At 33.3% G+C, this 20,628-nt stretch overlaps 1 protein-coding gene across 2 annotated transcripts in view; it reads left to right on the top strand.

Moving 5' to 3' along the window:
- The window catches only part of LOC117166964 (neither inactivation nor afterpotential protein C), a 21,958-nt gene extending 1,330 nt beyond the window's left edge, over positions 1-20,628 (top strand). The window contains exons 2-24 of one of the 2 annotated variants that reach the window (XM_033351459.1): positions 6,032-6,265; positions 6,898-7,079; positions 8,636-8,740; positions 10,737-11,125; positions 11,312-11,402; positions 11,587-11,682; positions 11,793-11,978; positions 12,087-12,275; positions 12,580-12,779; positions 12,871-13,211; positions 13,299-13,509; positions 13,783-13,924; positions 14,128-14,592; positions 14,683-14,972; positions 15,067-15,329; positions 16,330-16,404; positions 16,571-16,749; positions 16,878-17,092; positions 17,222-17,319; positions 17,601-17,824; positions 18,647-18,834; positions 19,197-19,275; positions 19,563-20,628. In XM_033351459.1, coding sequence (XP_033207350.1) covers positions 6,058-6,265; positions 6,898-7,079; positions 8,636-8,740; positions 10,737-11,125; positions 11,312-11,402; positions 11,587-11,682; positions 11,793-11,978; positions 12,087-12,275; positions 12,580-12,779; positions 12,871-13,211; positions 13,299-13,509; positions 13,783-13,924; positions 14,128-14,592; positions 14,683-14,972; positions 15,067-15,329; positions 16,330-16,404; positions 16,571-16,749; positions 16,878-17,092; positions 17,222-17,319; positions 17,601-17,824; positions 18,647-18,834; positions 19,197-19,275; positions 19,563-19,886 — 4,740 coding nt within the window. In that variant the 5' untranslated portion in view covers positions 6,032-6,057 and the 3' untranslated portion in view covers positions 19,887-20,628. Of the gene's footprint in view, positions 1-6,031; positions 6,266-6,897; positions 7,080-8,635; positions 8,741-10,736; positions 11,126-11,311; positions 11,403-11,586; positions 11,683-11,792; positions 11,979-12,086; positions 12,276-12,579; positions 12,780-12,870; positions 13,212-13,298; positions 13,510-13,782; positions 13,925-14,127; positions 14,593-14,682; positions 14,973-15,066; positions 15,330-16,329; positions 16,405-16,570; positions 16,750-16,877; positions 17,093-17,221; positions 17,320-17,600; positions 17,825-18,629; positions 18,835-19,196; positions 19,276-19,562 lie in introns of those variants that run through there. The other variant, XM_033351460.1, reaches the window with a different exon arrangement.

Here is a 20,628-nt window from a genome sequence, read left to right as displayed (position 1 = left end):
CGATTCCTGGAAAACGAAGAAAAAAATGACAGAAAAAATTGGTGGCAGCCATGCACTTGTCGTGGCAGCCAACACCTGCTTGAAGTGGCGAGCCCTGTCGTAGAGGATATCCAAACAGACACTGGATTGGACTTCAAAATGTAATTTTTCCGATTGAGCACGAAGTTCCAATGGCCACTAGGATCTGTATGGATGTCTCAACACTTTAACTTACCTGGATCTCAGAACTAAAAATGTCTATTCCATTTATGGGGACTTGGAGATAACTTTTTCACTTTATTTTGTATGAATAATCAGCCGTTAATAAGAAATGTATATACAAAGAAGAATGACTCTATTAACTGTATAGAAGATCACAGCGTAAAAGAAGCTCAAAAAGGGGAAATAGGTTAACTTTCTCACGGAAAAGGGAAAAAAATCTAAAAATTATTTTTACATTTCGAAAATAACAAACAATGTTTAATAAGAAACCGTCTGAACTAGGGTTATTTAAAAAAATTAATTTTAACTATATTTATTCACAAAGAACTTTTAAAAAAAACATTTATTCGGTGGGTTTTTTTCCACAATTTTGTTCTTTTTTATGTATATCAGAAATCCAATTGCAGCTGGTATAAAAATTGCATAAAATGAATGAAACTACATCAATATCATTATTAATAAAATCAGAAAAAATTCACAAAAATAGCTTTTTTTCGAACGTTTCAAAGTAGAGTAGTAAAGACATCGTCAGATTATACAACTTATTTACAATACCATAAAAACACCTTAACGACATGGACATAGGGTGTCGTAAAGTTGTCGTAAAGATGTCGTAAAGACGTCGCCAAACTTTGTGCCCACTAGGTATTCACAGTGATATAAAAAAGTCAGAGAAAAAATATAATTAGTTATATACACAATTTTGATATGTTGAAAATCAATCTCATAAGTATTTCTTGCCAAGATTTGTAATTTCTTCCCTACTATAAATAATTAATACTTTCAATGTAAATTTAAAACTACAATCTTCAGTAGAGCGAAGTTAAAATACTCAAATTAATCGAATCGTTTGAGCTGACGGATAAGAATTTGTGGCTCGGCATCCAAAATAAGTAAAGAAAAATATTTTGAAATCGGCGAATATATTTTGCTCTTTTTGTTAAATTAAAAATTTGTTTGAAATAAGAAAAATGACCTTACGTAGAATTTTTTGAATATGTACAAAAAAATGTTTTTTGGACTGTTTCGAACCTGAAATTTCTTCAGCTTAAACCATAGAAACATGTTAGTATTTTTTCATGGTGTTTATAACGTTCCAAAATTTAAAAAAAAATGAAATCTCAAATCACGACAAAAGAGTTTGAACTTTTAAAAAGTAATTAATTTTTTTTGTTTTAATGTTTTATTTATTTTTTAAATATTTGTTCTAGTATTTATTTTTAATGGTTCACAGCTTGACACTTGTACCTTATTTATTCATAAATATTTTATTATGTGCTATAATTGCTTTAATTATTATTCAATAATGGGTAAACTTAGTAATTTTAGAGAATTTTCCGCGTAATTCAAAAATTTTATTTTTAAATGTCGTATATTTAAAAGGAAAAGGGGACTTTATTTACTGTTTTTATAATAATTCATAAATAAAACATCGCACTTGAAAATCAAAAGCAGCACTTTGTATCCAACTGAATTCTCGATTCAACAATGCCTAATATGTTTTTAAACTGAAATTTTTAAAACTAAACACCGACTTGAAAAAAGTGACGGCTTAGCTCCACTCTCCCCGACTTCTTTAAATAGGTGAATATATACGAATTTCCTATATTTTTTAAAAGAAAATCCATTAAGTTTCGATACAAATTTATAGGAAAATATGCATTTTTCTCCCACCCTGAAGTTCAAAATTTTCTTTGACTAAACATTATTTTTTTAAATTAAAAATATAGCTGTTAAATTTCTAATTAAATTTTTTTTGTTACTTTAAAATGTAACTGTTAGTTTTAAAATTCACCTTTTTCGCTTAATTTCAACGGTCTTTTACTTTAAAATAACATATTTCCTTGTTGAAATATCATGTAATTCATTCGTCGTTGAAAATATATCTTTCATGATTAAGTTTAACAACTTGGTTGAAACTAGATCTTTTTTGATGATTTTCTTTTAAATTCATCATTTTAGTTTTCAAAATTCATCTTTATAATCGAAACTTAACTATTCTGTTACAAACTTATTTGTTTTTTGTTGTTGTTGAGCATAAATTTCGTAAATAAAAATTATAAGATTCCAGTTGCAGATTTATAATTTTAATTCAAAATCCATCTATTTTCTTGAAAATCTAACTCTCCTTGTTTATAAGTTATTCTATCTATTTTGCTAAAAACTAATTTTTTTATTAAAAGTGAATTTTCTTAACTGAAAATTTAACCTATTAGGAAGAAAATTCAACTATTTTGTTGAAAAATAATATTTTCGAGTGAAAAATCAACTATTTTGTTGAAAAATAATATGTTCGAGTGAGAAATCAACTATTTTGTAAAAATCGGCCTTTTTGGGTTTCGAAAATTCTGTTTTTTTGTAGAAATTCTAATTTTTTCCTTGAAATTTAAATTTAATAGTGCGCTAAATGAAGATTTTTTCCAATAAATTCAACTGTTTTGCCTGAAATTCATATTTTTGGCTTGAAAATTGAAGAATTTTGTTAAAGTTTTTCTCTTTCTCAATTAGAAAACATTTGACCTTTAAAAATTGAACTTAGATTGAAATTTGTCTTTTTGGTTTGTTCATTTATATCTATAAGATAAAAATTCACCTTTATTGGTTGAAAATACAAATATTTTTGGTTGAAAGTTAAAAGTTAACTATTATATTTTTTAACTATTTTACTTTAGTTTGAAAATTTACCTGTTTTGGTGGAAAACTTTTTTGTAGTTGAAATTTCAACTGTTTGGTTGGACATTTAATTATTTTGTTAAACATTTTTTAATCTAAATTTTCGGTCTACAATTTAATTTCTTTCATAGCAAATTAATCTTTCCTAATATAAAATTCAATTCTTTAGATAAGAAAGAAGTTCTGCTAGTTTAAATATTCATCTCTTTTTGATTAAAATGCAACTGTTTGTTCGATTATTAATAATTTTTTGTTGATCATTCAACTATTTTGTTGCAGATTAATTTTTTTAGGTTGAATTCAACTAATTTTGATTTGAAATTGAAAATTTCATTGAAAATTCAACTATTCTGTTGAACCTTTTTTTTCAATCAAAGTTGATTTATTGAGCTCACAATATAACAATTTTATTCTAGTTGAAAATTTATCTTTTTTTTTTAATTCATTTATTTGCCTGGAAATTCAACATTTTCTAAAACAATTTCTGTTGGTCCTGAAAAGTTGTCAATTTAGCAGAAGTGGAAGTCTGAACTAGATGAATCTAAAAACCCCCTTTTAGAAAGAAAAGAATTAGTTTCCTGAACCACAGAAAATTATACTTTCGTGTTCAGGAAAAACTAACATAAATGAAATGTTTGTTCAGATAGACATTATAATTGCCAGGTTTAAGAAAATGAACCGTCATCACAAAAATCTTTTAAACACTTATGTACATTTTTCTTACACCCAAGCATAACCCTAATATAGGAAAATTGGAATTTATCTACAACGCTGAATTTCAGAATAGTCTACAAACATTTTTTGTTAAGAAGTGTTATGTTGGTCAGAACTAAACTAGGATTTTTATTAGAAATTATAACAATTGCCTCTCAACAGATAGGAGTGAAATTGTTGTCTCCAATGAGTACCTATTTATCATAATAATCCCTAAATATACATACAAAAAAATCCTTCAAATTGCATGTCCATAATTATCAAGATCCGTCCAGCAGTTACGATACATTTTTAAAAAAATATTTAAATAAAATTGTAATGGTGAAAAAGAAAAGCCAATATTTTTTTCTATGGATTAGGTATTTCAGGTTGTAATGGCCTTATTGTTATAATTATTGTTTAATAACACTGAAAATCCTAGGGTATCAAAACGTTTCCAACATTCGGAACTGAATTATGTTGCAAATGAAAACTACCCACTGTGCAACCTTTTTAATACAATTTTCTAGCGGAATTTGATACTTGAGCATTTTCTGCGAAGATTGATACATTCGTATTATAATTTTCGCGATGAGGGTCAGAAATTCTAAGATGCCTTGAAATGGTCCACGAAATGCTTATTCCTAGTAGGCTAGTACAGATTTGCACAGTGACAGCATTCCAAAGGTTGCGTTGTTTGCGCTGTTTGCGTTGCTGGTCATTTGCTTCCAACAGTATTAAACTTTCCCACAACATTTCGGGAAGTAAGCACTAAGCACAGGTACGAGGAAGAAGCGCTGCTCGGTGCCGCGCGCTGGACGCTTTCTGTTTCCTTTTAAAGGGAGGTCCTCGTAATTCTTGGCAAAGGAATAAAAGATAGAGAAACAGAAAGAGGATCGAGATGGGTGAAGGCTTGGCAAACGAGTAAACGAGAAGCAAAAGCAGAGAAGAAGGATGGAGACTATGAGACCTTTTTCTGAAATCACGGGAGTCGATCGTCCTTGTCTCCTCTTCTTTTCGCGTCTTGCGATCTGACATCAATAATTTAGCGCCCCAGCGATCTTCCATAGCCAATACGAATACAGCAAAGGACAAAGCAGCTCCAACGCCGGAGGCTACGGTAGAACGGCCGAAGCACACAGATCGTGCATCAACGGGGTTCTTACAGTGTTCACATATAGTCAGTGGCGCGTCTCTCGCTCGCCTCGATTACAACTAACAAGAAACTGCATTACAAGAGACACGTCGTGCCAACAAATCGATGGATTATGCTGGAAGAGCGGAGACCCACCAGGAATAAATGAATTGGCTAACGACCTGACTTGAGATTCGATCCTTGTCACTCTATCGCTTCCACCATAACATTTGCTTCTATTTTTCCTCTTCTTCTTCTCCTTCTGCATCTCCTTCTGCATCTCCTTCTGCATCTCCTTCATCTTGCATCTTGCATCTTCTTCTTCTTCTTCTTTTTCGTAATGCCATTCGACCCAGCAGCGAAATGGCTCTTCGCATCCCTTAATGCTTTTTTTTACCTCTTCGGAAGTGATTGGAGGACATTTCTGATCAGGTGTTATGAGTTTCTCGCATAGCTCCGTCAACTATACAATGATGAATTAATGTATCTGCTCTTCTTCGATTTCTTATCTTATAAATTAACCACCAGAAGGTCCCGACTTTTCTCTCAGGTTATTTATTGTGAGTGGACCATCATTGTTTTGAAAATAATCCACAAGGAAGCCTTTCATATCATTAATGTAACAATCGTATCTATATTTATCTGCTTTAACTAACTAGTCCAATAAGTCGATACTTATTGGTCTTCATATGTGTCTATAGGTTTCGGATGACCCACAAGTACTTAAACATTACATAGGCTAACGGTCACTGCGTCAGTGATTGATTACATATTATATATACACTAGAAGTAAAATCATGGTAAATTGTCTATACATTTATTGCAAGTTATTAACTTATATCAGCATCAGCAGTGGTATTTCTTCCATACTTGTGCATAGGAAATTTTTCAAGCAGTAATTTTTTATAAAGAAGGGGTATTTTTCCATACATGTTTATGGGGAATATAAATCACGCAGGTAGTAATTTGAACATATGAATTTGTTGAGGAGAGTGGTGTATATAATAAACAATAAAGATACATATATTATGCGTGCACATGATTTTAAATAAGTAGCAATCAGAATATAAAGTTCCCTTTATTCCCATCTTATATCCTGAAGAAGGATTGATTTTAATAAAACACTGGAAGAATTAAAAAAATTATCATTATTACAATCAGTATAAAAATCAATAGATTTGTATCGAGCTCAAATATATCACAATTACTTCGAACGATGTATATGTATGATAGGATGGGCCAGAAAATCCGAACCTTCAAAACAAGAAACAATTTAATGTCATATTCTCGGCATATTGATTAATGAAAATTTTAAATTTATTGTTTCAGACTGTTAAAAATCTGGATTGGTGAATATGGATGATTATAGAACTGGTGGTGGAAGAGGAAGTGATTACGATGAGGAATATGAGGAACAAGATAGCCGCGACAGAGTTGGTGGCAACGTTATTAACCTACAACGATTGGACAGTATTCAAGATCCTGGAAAGAGATATATACTTAAGGGCTGTATGGGGTCCGGTGTTTGTGGAGATGTGTATGAAGCTATTGACGAACATGATGGCAAGTAAAATTTGTTCAATAAAATGGACACACCTAAGAAAATCTACCACATTTTTTTATGTGAGAAAATCTGCATTAGTAGTGTTCGAAAAAAATAAACCCAAACCATAACTTGCTTCTTAGATAGTTCTGATCCTTTGTGGTTAAAAAGAAAAGCGTGGAAGAAAAAATAAATCGGATAACATTCTGAGGTCGGTCAACGCAAAATTATCTATTTTTACATAAAAAGTTAATTTTTCTAACGGCAGTTTGAAAGAAACATTTATACAGCGTATACAATTTTTTAAACAATTAGAAATCAGCTCTTGAAGGATGCCCACATTTTTATTTAATTGTAAAACTTTTTCACACCCGTGAACCGAGAAACCGCATTTCTCATTTTTCTATACACAATTTGAGTTCGACTCTTATGAGACACTTTTGACATGAACACCTTTATATTGAATTGAAGGCATAACAATGACAACTGGAGAAGAATCATTTGAGATTGGCTCTTTGTTACATTTAAAATAACGTATTCGAGCTGCCAACTTCAAATGGTCCTTATTCAGTAGTCGCTCTTATTTTCTCAGTTGTACTGCTTATTTCAAAAATATGCTACCATTAAAAAAATATTTTGCTTTTTAACACAGGAAATAAGAGGGTTGCCATAAAGATTCAGAATCTTGTCCCAGAATCTCAGACTCACATTACAGAAGAGTACAGAGTCTTGAGAGATATTTCAAGTCATCCAAACCTTCCAGATTTTTATGGAATATATCGCAGAAGATCGGGAAAGAAGTCTGAACACGACCAAATATGGTTTATCATGCAAGTAAGTTTTTCACAGTACATCTCAGAAAAGGAATGAAAATGCCGCAGCAGGTAAATGTAGAGTTTACTGGCATTTTTTAAATTACGGACTTCACAGACCAGAATTCTCTCAAAACAGGGCAAATAGGATGATTTTTCACAAAAATATGGAAATAAATTTTTGTTAATAAAACTATTGTAGGTTCCCTAATTCTAAGATTTGACATAAGAAAACATTTGACTTTTAAACCCGAAATTATAAATTTACTACAAAAAGATAAATTCATAATCCAAAATATAATAACAAACTTTTCAATTTAAAAGAATTAAAACTCAATGAAAAATTAGATCGGTTTTCACACTGGGTTCTAATTCATTTCTCATTGAAGCGAAACAAAGAGAAAAAGTAAAAGTTTCTTGAAAAAAGTGGAATAAAAAAGGCATTTTTTCAAAAGGGTAAATAGTCTAAAATTACTGCATGAAATATATTTGAAGCGTTCGCTAGAAAACCGTGTAGCATATTAATCGCTTGCTCTCAAATTTATTCAGCTCAGGCTGCAACAATGCAACAAAAATTGTCCCGAAAGATGTAGATGCACATCTTACACCATAATAATATGTCTCGTAATTCACAAGAATTCAGCAAGTACCGAACAACCGACCCACCCACCCACTGACTCAGTGTTTCGGCCCAGAGGCAATTTCAAACATTTGAGACGGTCGAATATACGGATAATTTATGACATGCGTGGCCATTAAACAATCATTAAACTCGTTCCTATATACGCAGGTGAGGCCTGGAACGTCTTGGTACTAATTTACGGGCGGACCTCCGCGGTGTGCCAAAATATTAATACTTTTCTTGACCCACGGCCAGGGTCGATTGTTATTTTAAAGCTGTGAGTGTATTTTGTTGTTTTCCACTCATGAGTGACGAAAAACCTGAATCTACTCTAATCTAACCAGGATTCTAAAACTGATATCCACATGGGAAACTAATTACTTGCGGCGAAAAAGGCAATTTAGAATATATCCCTGAATTCGATATAATTCATTTGGAGGTCAATTAAGTTTGTTTTTCCTCGAATTTCTTCATATTTAAATTTAATTACCACCTAAAATCGTAACACCATTATTACTGCCCGCGAACACAAATTCCATTTAATATCAACATTGTCATGATTGGTGATTACTCTACACTTCCGGTCCAGCTGCGAACTTTTTCTTTCTCTTCGTCTCACACTATATTTACACAATGCACAAAGTTTTCGTGTGCCTGCGCTTACTTACTTCATGCTTCTACTTTTAATAATGGTTAAGAAAGCATTTGCAAAATAAAACAAATAATTCCACTCGTATTTCCATAAAGGACAGTTCGACCTTGTTATTTTATTTACAGCCTATATCTGTCTGGTACCAGAAATCGTGAAGTTTTTATATAAGTAACTTTGACAACAGTAATTGGCTAGTGTCACACCTGATACATAGTCTTCAACCCACCAACATTTTTCAGGAAATTGATCGCGAAAATTATTTCAGGTGATTTATAATGACAGTTGAATTTCAATTTTTTTCCAGCTCTGTGAAGGCGGACCAGTAATTGATCTCTGCAGAGGACTCATAGCGCAAGGGAAGAAAATACGAGAGGTGCATATAGGCTACATTCTGAGAGAAGTCATTAAGGTAAATTTATTAATAAATACAAATCATACAATCACTGATTGCAAAAATACTATTATATCATTAAGGTTGAAAACGTTTATTAAAACGTTAAATAAAAAATGGGTCCGACGGTCGTACTTAATTGGCTTGATGAAAATGATTTCAAAGCCACAAAGAATACTTAAAAAGTATACGCTTTAAATTCATAAATGTAACTCAATTCATAGATGAAATTAAAGTCATTAAAAATTTGTCTGAATTGAACAATTTCAGGCTCTAAATTTTATAATTTAATCTTACATTTTCTTAAATTCAGATAAAGATAAACGTGAATTTCGACATTATGGAAGTCAAAGTGAAAATAAGAAATTCAAATCATCGTCCCTCTCTCCTCCCAGATTTATACAAAAAGGTTTTTTGCAAAAACGATTGGTATTTGCATTTATTCATGAAAAGTTCCTAGTGGGAAAATCATTATTCTTTTCCAAAATTCCTTATTCCAAATTATAATCACCTATCCGGTTGACACTCTGATATATTTCATTTTCTTCTTCGTCTTGTTCATATTGCCCCTCATCCTCTAACACTTCCAAAGCCACGTCTTCTTTTCATGTTTCCTATAATGAGCCTAATCATAACTAAAAGTTTTGCAAATGATAAGTAAGCCGTTAATAGTCCCACACAGGAAACTATCTCTGACTCACATGCCCTTTAGAAACCCTTATTTTCTACCGTTAAACTCATACGTGTTTCACAGGCCCAGTAGCAATTCGTCCACGGTCACTTTTGCTGTAAATCAGACTACGTTGACGTTTAATACCGGCAAATTACACGCAAAATAAATGTCCACGAAGAGCAGTGCATTCGGAGGCCAACACATGAGAGAGTTGGCCCCGCTGCATCTTCCTCTCTCACTTGTCTTTTTCTTCTCCTTTTCTCTTCCTCTATACTGCATATTGCCCCTCCTGCTTTTCTCTTTCTTTTACGCTTTACTTTCTGTCTTTCTTCATTCTTTCCGCCTCGACTTTGCTTACTTCTCTCTTGCTACCTTGCAATATGGGTGGTTCTCCAGAACTGGGCACTTTTCACCAGAGTATTTTTTCCAAACAAATATTTCAATTATTCTTTTTGTCTTAATTAGCGCAGTTCAATGACACATCAAAGAGAAGTTTTGGAGGTATTCGAGCTTCAATTTTTTTTTTTTTTCAATTTTGAAAATTTTCATAATCTGATACTTATGTGTGCACTGGGAGATCTGAACGTTTTGTTCTCTGTTATGAGACATTTAGGAGATGCACCTGTTTATATTAAATTAGAAAACTACTTGAGTAACGGAACCGAAAATCCTTTTTCTCGCTTTTCTATAAAAAATTTCAACTCGACTACATCTACTGCTTAAACTAGTTCTTAATTACGAAATACACATGGTAATTTAAAAAAGTGAAAGTGACTAAAAAAATAAATCTAATCAATTTTAGAGTGGTTGAAAATGATTTGTCAAAATTATTACTTGGGGAAGGAAAAGTGACCTCTTTGTGGAGAATTACCCATATACTGTCGTGAGTGTTGGGGTACGGGTATGCGATCTACCCAGCTTCGAGCTGATGAGCCTGGTATTAATGATTTCATGCGCATGCCACAACAACACAGGAGTGTTGCTTCGCGGCCCGCTTGTTACGCGCGTTAAGTAAGGCTGGCCGCAAATTATAGATCGTTCAATTTGCAGTAAATCTGTAAAGATGATTTTCCGGCAAGGATGAAGAAGTAAGGTCTGACGAAATAGATGATATTCCTCTTTACTTGCGCGCACTCTAGTCTTTACACTTAAACCTCTAGCTCGATGATGCTAAATGCAGTAAAATAATGACCGACTAAAGAGGATTTCAAAGCGAAATTTCTAATGGATTGTTTCAGCCTGCATTTTTCATTGTTTAACCTTCCATATTTACCTCCACTTCTTGACATCTTATTGAAAACTCCTATAGATACATTCGACAGTCGATAATTATATTTTCAGGCGTTGATACATTTACATGAACACAAAGTCATTCATCGAGACGTACGTGCCAGCAATATTCTTCTAACAAAAGAAGGTCAAGTCAAACTTGTCGATTTTGGTCTTTCAAAAATGGTTAAAGGAGAAAATGGAAAAAGGCATACGTACATCGGCTCACCTAGTTGGATGGCACCAGAAATTATTGCAAGCAGCAGGGACTCCAGGTCGGGATATGACAGTCGAGTAGATGTCTGGGCTATTGGAATTACTGCAATTGAAATGGCTGATGGGAAAGCACCTTTCCAAGACATGCACCCAACAAGGGCACTTTTTCAAATAGTCAGGAATCCTCCACCATCTCTCTACAGACCATCGACTTGGTCTCAACATTTCAATGACTTTATCAGCGAGTAAGTTTTAAATTGTCTGTATTCCGTAGTCTGGAAACAATTAGAAGAAGAATGTTACATTCTGATCAATATCTCGAATAGTCTAATAACAATCTAGAGTAATTATATTGATTAATTTTTTTATTTGATCCTAAATCGCAAACTGTTTTTGCACAAGTAACTAATGTATATTGATTTTCATTTCAGGTGCCTGGAAAAAAATCCAGATAACCGGCCGTTTATCCAGGAAATAATAGAACATCCTTTTCTCTCAGAGTTGCCTGAGAATGATTATCCGGTAAGTTCTCATCTGAAAATTTCTGTACAAGATCCTGTAGACATTTATTTTTAAGCATATCACATTTGACTCCAATACTACTGATAAATTAAGAAGAAAACTTCATATCTTTATAAAACACATACGCACGCATATAAACTGAGTCTACTATACGGGGACCTACATATATATGTATACTTTACAGTTAACCCAGGAGCTGAAAGCACTCGTTATGGACGTTAGTGAGAGAGGAAGGAAAGAAAGAAAGCCCGAAGTAATCGTACAAAAAGGATTCCTAAAGGTATTTTTTCAGACAATTTTTATTCTTGAGGAAAATATTAAATGACTCGAAAAAATTCAAATAAAGTGAAGTTGACATTCTCTTATAATGAGATCAATATTTCGACTTAGACCCACCAATCAGAGCCCCTGGAGCCGATGTTTACAGAAGATCTAGCAGCACTGGAGAATCCAACTGAAGAAATAATTTTGAACGAATTACATGAAAGACTTAAGTTAGGGTTTTTCCAAACATTTGTGGGTGACATACTATTGATATTAAACCCCAACGAAGGGCAAGATATTTACGGACTCAATGTAAGTCAGTATTTTTATCTATCCTTTCGATTTTTTAAATTAATTTTTGTAAGTTCTCTCTGAAAAAAACGTTTAAATATCTTCATATTTTAATTTCCTGCATTTCAGTATCATGCTAAATATCAGTGCAAATCGCGATCCGATAATTCCCCACATATCTATTCAGTTGCCGACAGTGCATACCAAGATGTACTTCATCACGAAGAATCTCAACATGTTTTATTTTCTGGAGAGAGTAATTCTGGAAAAACTACTAATATGCTTCATCTGATTAGACACCTCATGTTTCTTGGAAAGGTAGCTTTATATTATAATATAACAACGTAAGTTAGTTATTCTTTTTTCAGTTACTCATAACTTTAAGTTAGACTATTTTTGGTCACTTTGCTCGTAGACCTACTTTTGCACAGGGGGTAAAAAAACTTCAGTGCACAAATTGATTTTCAGAAGCCAATTCTCATCTGATCTGAAATTTTTTTTAGAATAAGAGCTAATAAAATTCCGTATCAGTTTCGCTTATCCCCCACTGTTGTATAAGATCATTCAAAAGGCAGTAGCATTAAATTGTTAAAATATAAAAATATAATCATTTATTTTACAGAGTCTTAAAGACACTGGAGCTAGACTTATGAAAGCTATCAACATTATTCATGCGTTTACGAATGCGGCTACGCCACTCAATCCCAATTCGACAAGATGTCTTTTACAAATTCAAACAACATTTGGATCTACAGGGAAAGCATCTGGCGCTATATTTTGGCTATACCAGTTGGAAAAATGGCGCGTTTCAACTCGTGACAAGTAATAGAATATCATTTGTTGATTCTCATGTTGTGCTTATACTTGAACGCAAAATTCAATTAATTGCACATTTTGTTCTGTTTTATTTTAGGACCCAATCAAACTTTCATATTTTCTACTACCTTTATGATGGACTTGAGTCCACTGGCCGATTGTCTGATTATTCACTATCACCAGGTCGCAAATATCGTTATTTAAGAACTGGAAACAAAACTACTGGAAATAAACGGTCCTTCAAAGTCAGAAATAACCCGCAAGGCAATTCTTTACATTTTAATACTCTTGTGGAAGATCTGCGAGCTATGGAAATGGAGGAACATTTTGATACTATTTGGAAAATTCTTGCAGCAATTCTAATTCTTGGTGAAGTCAGATTCCTAGGCGACAATAATGGTGAAGCTGAAATTGAAAATATGGAAACTGCTAAGAAAGGTATAATTCTTATCGCTGGCACTTTAATTTTTGGGGGGAGTTTCACCAATATAATTGTTTCAACACAATCTTGTGTCAATGTTATAGTTGCCGAGCTATTAGACGTAGACTCGAAAAAATTCACTTGGTCCTTGGTGAATTACTGCTTGATTAAAAAAGGAGCAGCAGTTAGAAAAAAGCATACCTGTGATGAGGCTAGAGAAGCAAGAGATGTACTTGCCAATACAATGTATCAACGTCTTGTTGATTGGATAATCAACACAATTAATTACAAGTTCTCTTTTACACGTACACTTTTGTAAGTCTTCCAATATAAAATATGAAAAGTTTATATTTATAACCAATCACAGATGTGACCGCTTAGCAGTGTAACAAAAGAAAATAATGCAAATGTTTAAAAAAGAATTCGTACCTAACATTTTAATTGCTTATTTCCCGGACGTAAAAAAAATTGAAAATAACGTGACATCTGTTCTTCAAACAAAATTAACATGCTATATGTTTTATATACAACTTTTTTCATAAACTACCAGCGGAATCCTTCGTTGATATTAATAATTTATTGTTTCAGTGGAGACAAATATTGTATTTCTGTTCTCGACCTTTTTGGATTTGAATGTTTTGCAGTCAACAGAATCGAACAACTTTTTATAAACACTATGAATGAACAATTGCAATGCCATTACAATCAAAGAATCTTTACGTGGGAAATGGTAAGTCCAGTGTCAGCTCTTTGAAAAATATTTAAGGGTAAAATAGGAATTATTTTATTAAAACTAGTTTTCGTCATTTCTACTGATAGGTACTGTAACATATTTGCATATTGCGAGATTTTTTTTTGCTCCTCGCACTACAACAGTTTATGAAATATTTTGCATCACCTTATAATTCATCAACGAAATTTTATTTCTTTAAGCAAGAACAAGAAGAAGAAGAAGTGCCAGTAATAAAATACCATTACTATGACAACAAAGATGCAATCGACCAACTGATGGACAAAACCCATGGACTATTTCACCTTATTGATGAAGCCTCCAGACAACAACAAGACGTGCAATATATGTTTGAAAAATTAAAGCAACATTCGCGAGGAGTACATATTAAAGTTGCTGGACCACATGAATTCACTGTTGCACACTATACGGGAAAATTAGTTTATGATGCCAGTGAGATTGCAGAAAAAAACCGTGACTTTTTAGCACCGGAAATTATTGAAGCCTTGAGACTTTCAACTTCTGAGGTAGTCAAAACATTGTTCCTCAATCAACTTTCACGATCAGGAAATCTTACGATTGTCGTAGAACATCCAATCACTACGGCAAAAAAGACTCCAAAGAGTAAGTGGGGAGCAGCTCTTATTCAAGAAACTACGAAAGTCAGAGTGAGTGTAGTAAAATCTTTCATGTTTATCACGTTTATATTCTTTATAATAATAAAAATTTGTATTACAAATATGTTTTTCCGGGTATAGAGGTACAATACGGCATCGAGGGGCCAATTTTCACAGACAAGCAAAATACGTACTTGCGCTGCAGTTTTCCGATCAATAAGTCTAGAAATTCTCAAAACTCTTTCAGTTGGAGGAGGAAGCGGAGGAACACATTTTGTTAGATGCATACGTTCAGATCTAGATAATAATCCTAGAGGATTCTACAGAGAAGTAGTGAGGCAACAAATCAGAGCTTTAGCTGTTCTGGATACAACTAAAGCAAAGCAACAAGGTTACCCGTACCGAGTTCCTTTCCAGGAATTTCTTCGAAGGTATAATTGTAGCAAGATATTCATATAGCCACATATCGTTTTAAAGTTTATCTTTCAATCAACTGTAACTAAAAGCTTTATGTCAAAATTACAGGTACAAATTTTTGGCCTTTGACTTTGACGAAAATGTTGACTTGACAAAAGAGAATTGTCGACTACTGTTGATAAGATTGAAAATGGAAGGTTGGCTGATAGGAAAAACCAAAGTTTTTCTTAAATATTATAATGAGGAATACCTTTCACGTCTCTACGAAACTCAAGTGAAGAAAATCATAAAAGTCCAATGCATGCTCAGAGCTTTCCTCGCTCGTAAAACAGTGAATTCGAAAAACTCCCAATTATTAAAAAAAGAAGCGGGTAGGTATTTAAGACTCTATCCGTAGTAAAGTATTATTTTTCTAGTATATACAACTAATTTTTGTTCAAGATTGATACTTCAATTTCCATTGGACACTTTAGGCGCTCTTCTTAAATTACGTAACGATTTCCGCGAGTTTTTTTATCCTTTTTATTCTATATGTAATTGATCACATGGACAAGGCAAACACAGTGTTACACATATCCCGTTCTTATTACTTCTTTATTTTCACTTTCCGAAATTCAAAAATAGCTTGCACGTATTTATTAATTTTTCCATTTCTGTTAAGGATCTAATCTTTTCTGAAAACGTGTAAATGCCTTTTTCAGAAAAGCTATCAATATATGATATTAATTTTTGAAAATATCCTGAGGCTAAAGCAATTTCATGCTGCAAATTTAACAAAATTTGTAATATCCCTGTTGGGTTCAATTGCCGGCATAATTGGTATCACATACTCGATATTTTCAAAAGATTTCATTACATTTTGTAAAATTGATCGATCTAATTACTTTTTAATCTGCTTTTCTAAATCTAAAGCTGTTTTTCTAGCTGGAAAGTATTTCCAATTTCTGGCTTATTTTAAAACTAATTTTATTTCGCCTCTGTTGCAGTATCCTGTGCCTGGTAAAAAATAGTTTAAAATTTGTTTTCCATTTTTTTTTTCATTTCTCTCTTATTCGTTAAGATCTAATCAGTTTCTACTTTATGAATCCATTTCAAAATTATTAATGGCCGAAGTCCTAATTTCCTTTAATCAGAATCGACCTACAATACGTGGACTTTTAGTTATTAAGATATATAATTTTGATGACACTATTATTCTCTTGTTGCTGTTACGTAATTTAAGTAGAGCCCCTTATTATTATAGAAAATTAATGGCAATAATGACGTAGTAAGGATTCTTTCGATATTAAGACAAATAAATGTATATTTTTGAGTATCATGATTTTTCTTCGCAGACTCTGTGCCGAACGAAATTAACGGGAATTGTTTCAGTGAAGAAAGCATCGTTAAAAAAGAGGAGGAGTATGGAGATGTCGCAGGATCAAGCGGCAGTGGTGATACAAAAAGGTAGGATACAGCACGTATACGGAGCAATTTGACAAAAATTCTTGAAAAATAATCTAACCTCTGCAGATCTTTTAGAGTATTTGGAAGCTATTGCAATAATTTACAAATATTCTCTATTATGCCGGTTTTCAAGTGCAAATTCTTCCTCTGTTTTTTATTACAATAGTATACAGGGGTCACTCTGTGAGGAAGGAGACGAATCCAATTCTGAAAGCGGAAATGGATCAGGAGACGAAGGACTTAATGATGTTTTACTGCAACAAGTGGAGGGCGAAGACCATGTTCCAAGTCCTCCTACATTACCGTGCAGCCCGGTACCAGGATCTGGTCCACTTCTCTCAGCAAGTAAGTTATGAACTGTCAAGAGTTTGTCCAGATTGGTCTGAACTCAAGAATAAAATACCTGAACTTCATAATTGTGAATTAAATTGCGACAAACTTGTCTCAGTTAATAATATTCCTAATTGAAATAGGTCCACCTCTACAATCAAGCGATAGTGGGGGAGCTTCAAATGACCAATGAACGCACTCCTTTAGAAAAGATTGACCCCGGAATCAAGCCTTCTGCTTATTTAGGTCCATTGAAACCACCTCAAGTTCACAAGTTACCATTTGACATTCATCGCGAATTACCTTTCTTCGACACAAACTACATCAACGACCCATCAAAAACTAGAAGAAAATCAGGGTAAGCCATCTTAGTGAATTTTTGACAAAAGCTGTTATATCAACCTCTTTTAAATGAAAAGTCTATCCAAATTTTCGAGAAGAGTGAATATATCAGTATCTTTTTATTATCTCTAAATGCGTTCTTCAGATCCTTATCTTCGGCATCTGACGATGAGCACGAGACTTGGGACGCACCATTGCGGAGGGAAACAGTACCTTGGGCCAACAAAAGCATTCAAACTAGAGGTGCCTATAACTCGTTCATCTGATTTGGCACTAACTAAACTATCGCTTCTTCACACACAGCTCATCCACGCAACGATTATTTACTTTTCATTATTTATCTTTCGTTTCGCGCAGCTCGCAGTCTACTGAAAACTGATTCGTTCATAAAAAGTCATGATACAGTTTCTGAATTTTCGCTGAATTCTATAGTGAATTCTGCAAATCTTAAGGACTCCTTGCTTTATCATTTTTACATACCATTTTTCGTGACATTTATAATGGTGCACTATATTTAATTTCAGATGCGGAAGTTCAAACAACAAATTCGCCCCAGCACGTTAACCAGGCTTCGAACGTCGGAGGTCAAAGTTTGATCAACACTCCGTTTTCCAGAGATCCAACAATCCCAGTATCCTGCCCTCCAGAAGAAGCTGCCCGAAGCAAGATCAATTCCAATTCGCAAACACACATCAACAGCCACAGTTCCGTACCATCGAGCAAAGCTTATAATTCTTGTTCATTGTCCGTAAGTGTATCAGAATGACGTTGAAATATATTAGGTGAAAATACGCTATAAGTAACCTTCGCCAGAAAGGCACCTGGTTGTTTGGTAGATAAAATTGCATTCACCGAACGTCTGTATCTACTTTAAACTTATTTCAAAATGATTTCTAATTTTTTCTATTAAAGTTTTTATATCCTCTAAATCCATTATAATTCTACATGATTCCAATTAAATTCGAAATCCATAAAGTTTTCTCTTACATTTGTCCTCATTAATTAAATTATTTACAAAATTATTTAGACTGTAAAGAACGGACAGCATCGTAATGAATTTGTCACCTATCTTTCAAGTAAATACGAATTATGATGAAAGAGTGCTCGGTATCTGCATTTAAGTTGCTGCCACAGATCAGAGTTAACAGATTGGAAGAGAATTAATTTTGGTAACAAAAGTCGAATTCATTTACTTTGGATAATATTGGATTTTGCTTAGGTCGAATTTAGCTGGTTTTTAAGCGGACAAATTTTTTGTTATAAAAGCCGGATTCAGACAGAGAGAATATGTTTCAGTAGATGTCGGATTCACTAGAATTTAAAAGATTCGAATTATGCTTATCTTTGGAATTAAATCAACATGAACGCGAATTGATTATTTTCGTAGACGCAGGATTAAATTGGAATGATTTGGAATAAAATAAATATTGGATCTTGAAAGTAGTTAGGTTGAACAGATGTCATGAATTCAGACGGATACAGATTTTTTCAGTTTGTATCTAAAACTCGCACCCGGGTATATTGTATGAACATTTTCTAAGTGTAAAAATCAGTATATGCCAAATTTCAGAAAAGCCATTCGGGGTCCGTCCGATCGATAAAAAAAGTACCCGCACCTTCGATACCATATAATCAAGCACCTGCTTATCAGTCACAAAGCTGCAACAATTATGATCCAAATGCTCGAACTAAACTGAATGTAGATGTTAATTGGAATTGCGAATATGAAATCAGTAGCCACATTGGAAAGAACAATCGGTGAGAGTTTATTTGTATTATATCTATCTCTTTTATGTAAATAACTATATCGACGTATGCATATATGGACGCGTCAAAACGACAAGATGTCTCGGTATGACGAAATAAAAAGGTGTCATGTTGGCTGCCGTGGTATGGAAGCTAGAAAATTTCATATATATGATATTGGGAACACAAGCAACCTCTAAAGTAGGGAACCTTTCTATTTAATTCTGCCAAGATAGGATCTTTTTATTTCGGCACGTCGATATTATCACAGTAAATCATACCATCTTCAAACGGTAGGATCCAAATTGACATCCCAGATTCTTCTGAAAATAAACGAAAATCATATTCTAATGTTGTTTTACTTACATTCACAGCGTTAATCCAATTCAAGAATTACAAATGATTGGCCGAAAAAATAACTATTCTGATGATGATCCGCCTTTCAATTTTCAGGTAAGAAAGAGTTCAAAAAATATATCTTCAGTAACTAATAACACAAAAGACCATTCATAAATTACGTACATACATTTCTGCTTTTTATAAATATGAAGAAATTGTTTTCATTTTTAATTGTGAGTTGTGCAAGGTTTTGAAACCAATGCAAGCTTTGCTAATTGATTCCTCATCTGTTTGCCAAAGTTAAATGAGCATGTAAAAATGCATTAAAGCAGCAACAAAACTTGAGCGCAGGGTGAGTTTTATCACAGTCCTGATTATGTGGAATATTAATTTATTTGCAGGCGATGTTACGAAAAACTCCCCATCAACGTGCCTCAATGAAGAGGACTCCAATTTATGAAAGTTGCTCTTCACCTCCACCTTCCAGATCTTCCCACCGCCAATCAATTTATGAAAACGAATCCAGATCTAACATCGTTTATCGCAGCGGTGATAGCAGAGAAGAATCACCAGAATGGAGTCCAAATGAAATGGTCAGAATGTCCGAAGAATATGGCAGGCAGGATTCTTGGAGTGATAAAAAGACAACGTACCAAAAAGGGGAACCAATCACCACAGAACTCGCACCGGGAATAATTGTTCAAGGATATGTCGCTGATTTATAAACTTTCACAAAACTACCAAAAAAAACCACTCAGTTAAGATTTCATTTCGCTTAATTTTTGTTAAAGATTGGCACCTCAAGTTCCATTATAGAAAGATTTTTTAAATAATAGAAATTTCACACTATTACAATTTAAACTATTCTTATATAGATTACAAAAACCTACACCAAACGGATGACGAAAGATGGTAGAAAAATAGCAATATATTTTGACAAAAACTAATACTCATGATCTTCACTGAGCCACTTTGTATCATGTAAACCTAGATCATATAATATCATGAAATTGAAATATTTTCATGTCTTTCAGTGTGAAAGGAACATCGTGATGAAATACAAATAATTTAGAAGGACAGATAAGATAGTGACTCCTGTAATAGATAATGAAACATTGTGAAGAATATTCATATTCACCCTAAACGATTCTTCATGAGTGGGTTCCCATTGCTTGAGGAAAATGAGGACCATTATTGGAGTTCTATACTTCATTTCAGTGTTTTACCCGAATCCTGTTGGTTTATATACATATATATGTATAATGATATCTATAATTTAAAATGCATGATTCAATATACAAATGTTCATTAAAATTGCAAGCATTTCTAGCAGTGAGTTATTTGTTGTGTGACATCATTTGTTCAATGACATATGTACCGCGTCCTAGAATAGAAAATCCTTGGGCAGAAGTCGCTTGTAATACTATTAACATAGTTTTAAATAAAAGTCTTTTTTGTCTATTCAAA

The sequence above is a fragment of the Belonocnema kinseyi genome, chromosome 2, assembly GCF_010883055.1.
Source record: "Belonocnema kinseyi isolate 2016_QV_RU_SX_M_011 chromosome 2, B_treatae_v1, whole genome shotgun sequence".
Taxonomy (NCBI): Eukaryota; Metazoa; Arthropoda; class Insecta; order Hymenoptera; family Cynipidae; genus Belonocnema; species Belonocnema kinseyi.
Note: the sequence above shows the minus strand (reverse complement) of the source record. Positions and strands in the feature narration are given on the sequence as shown.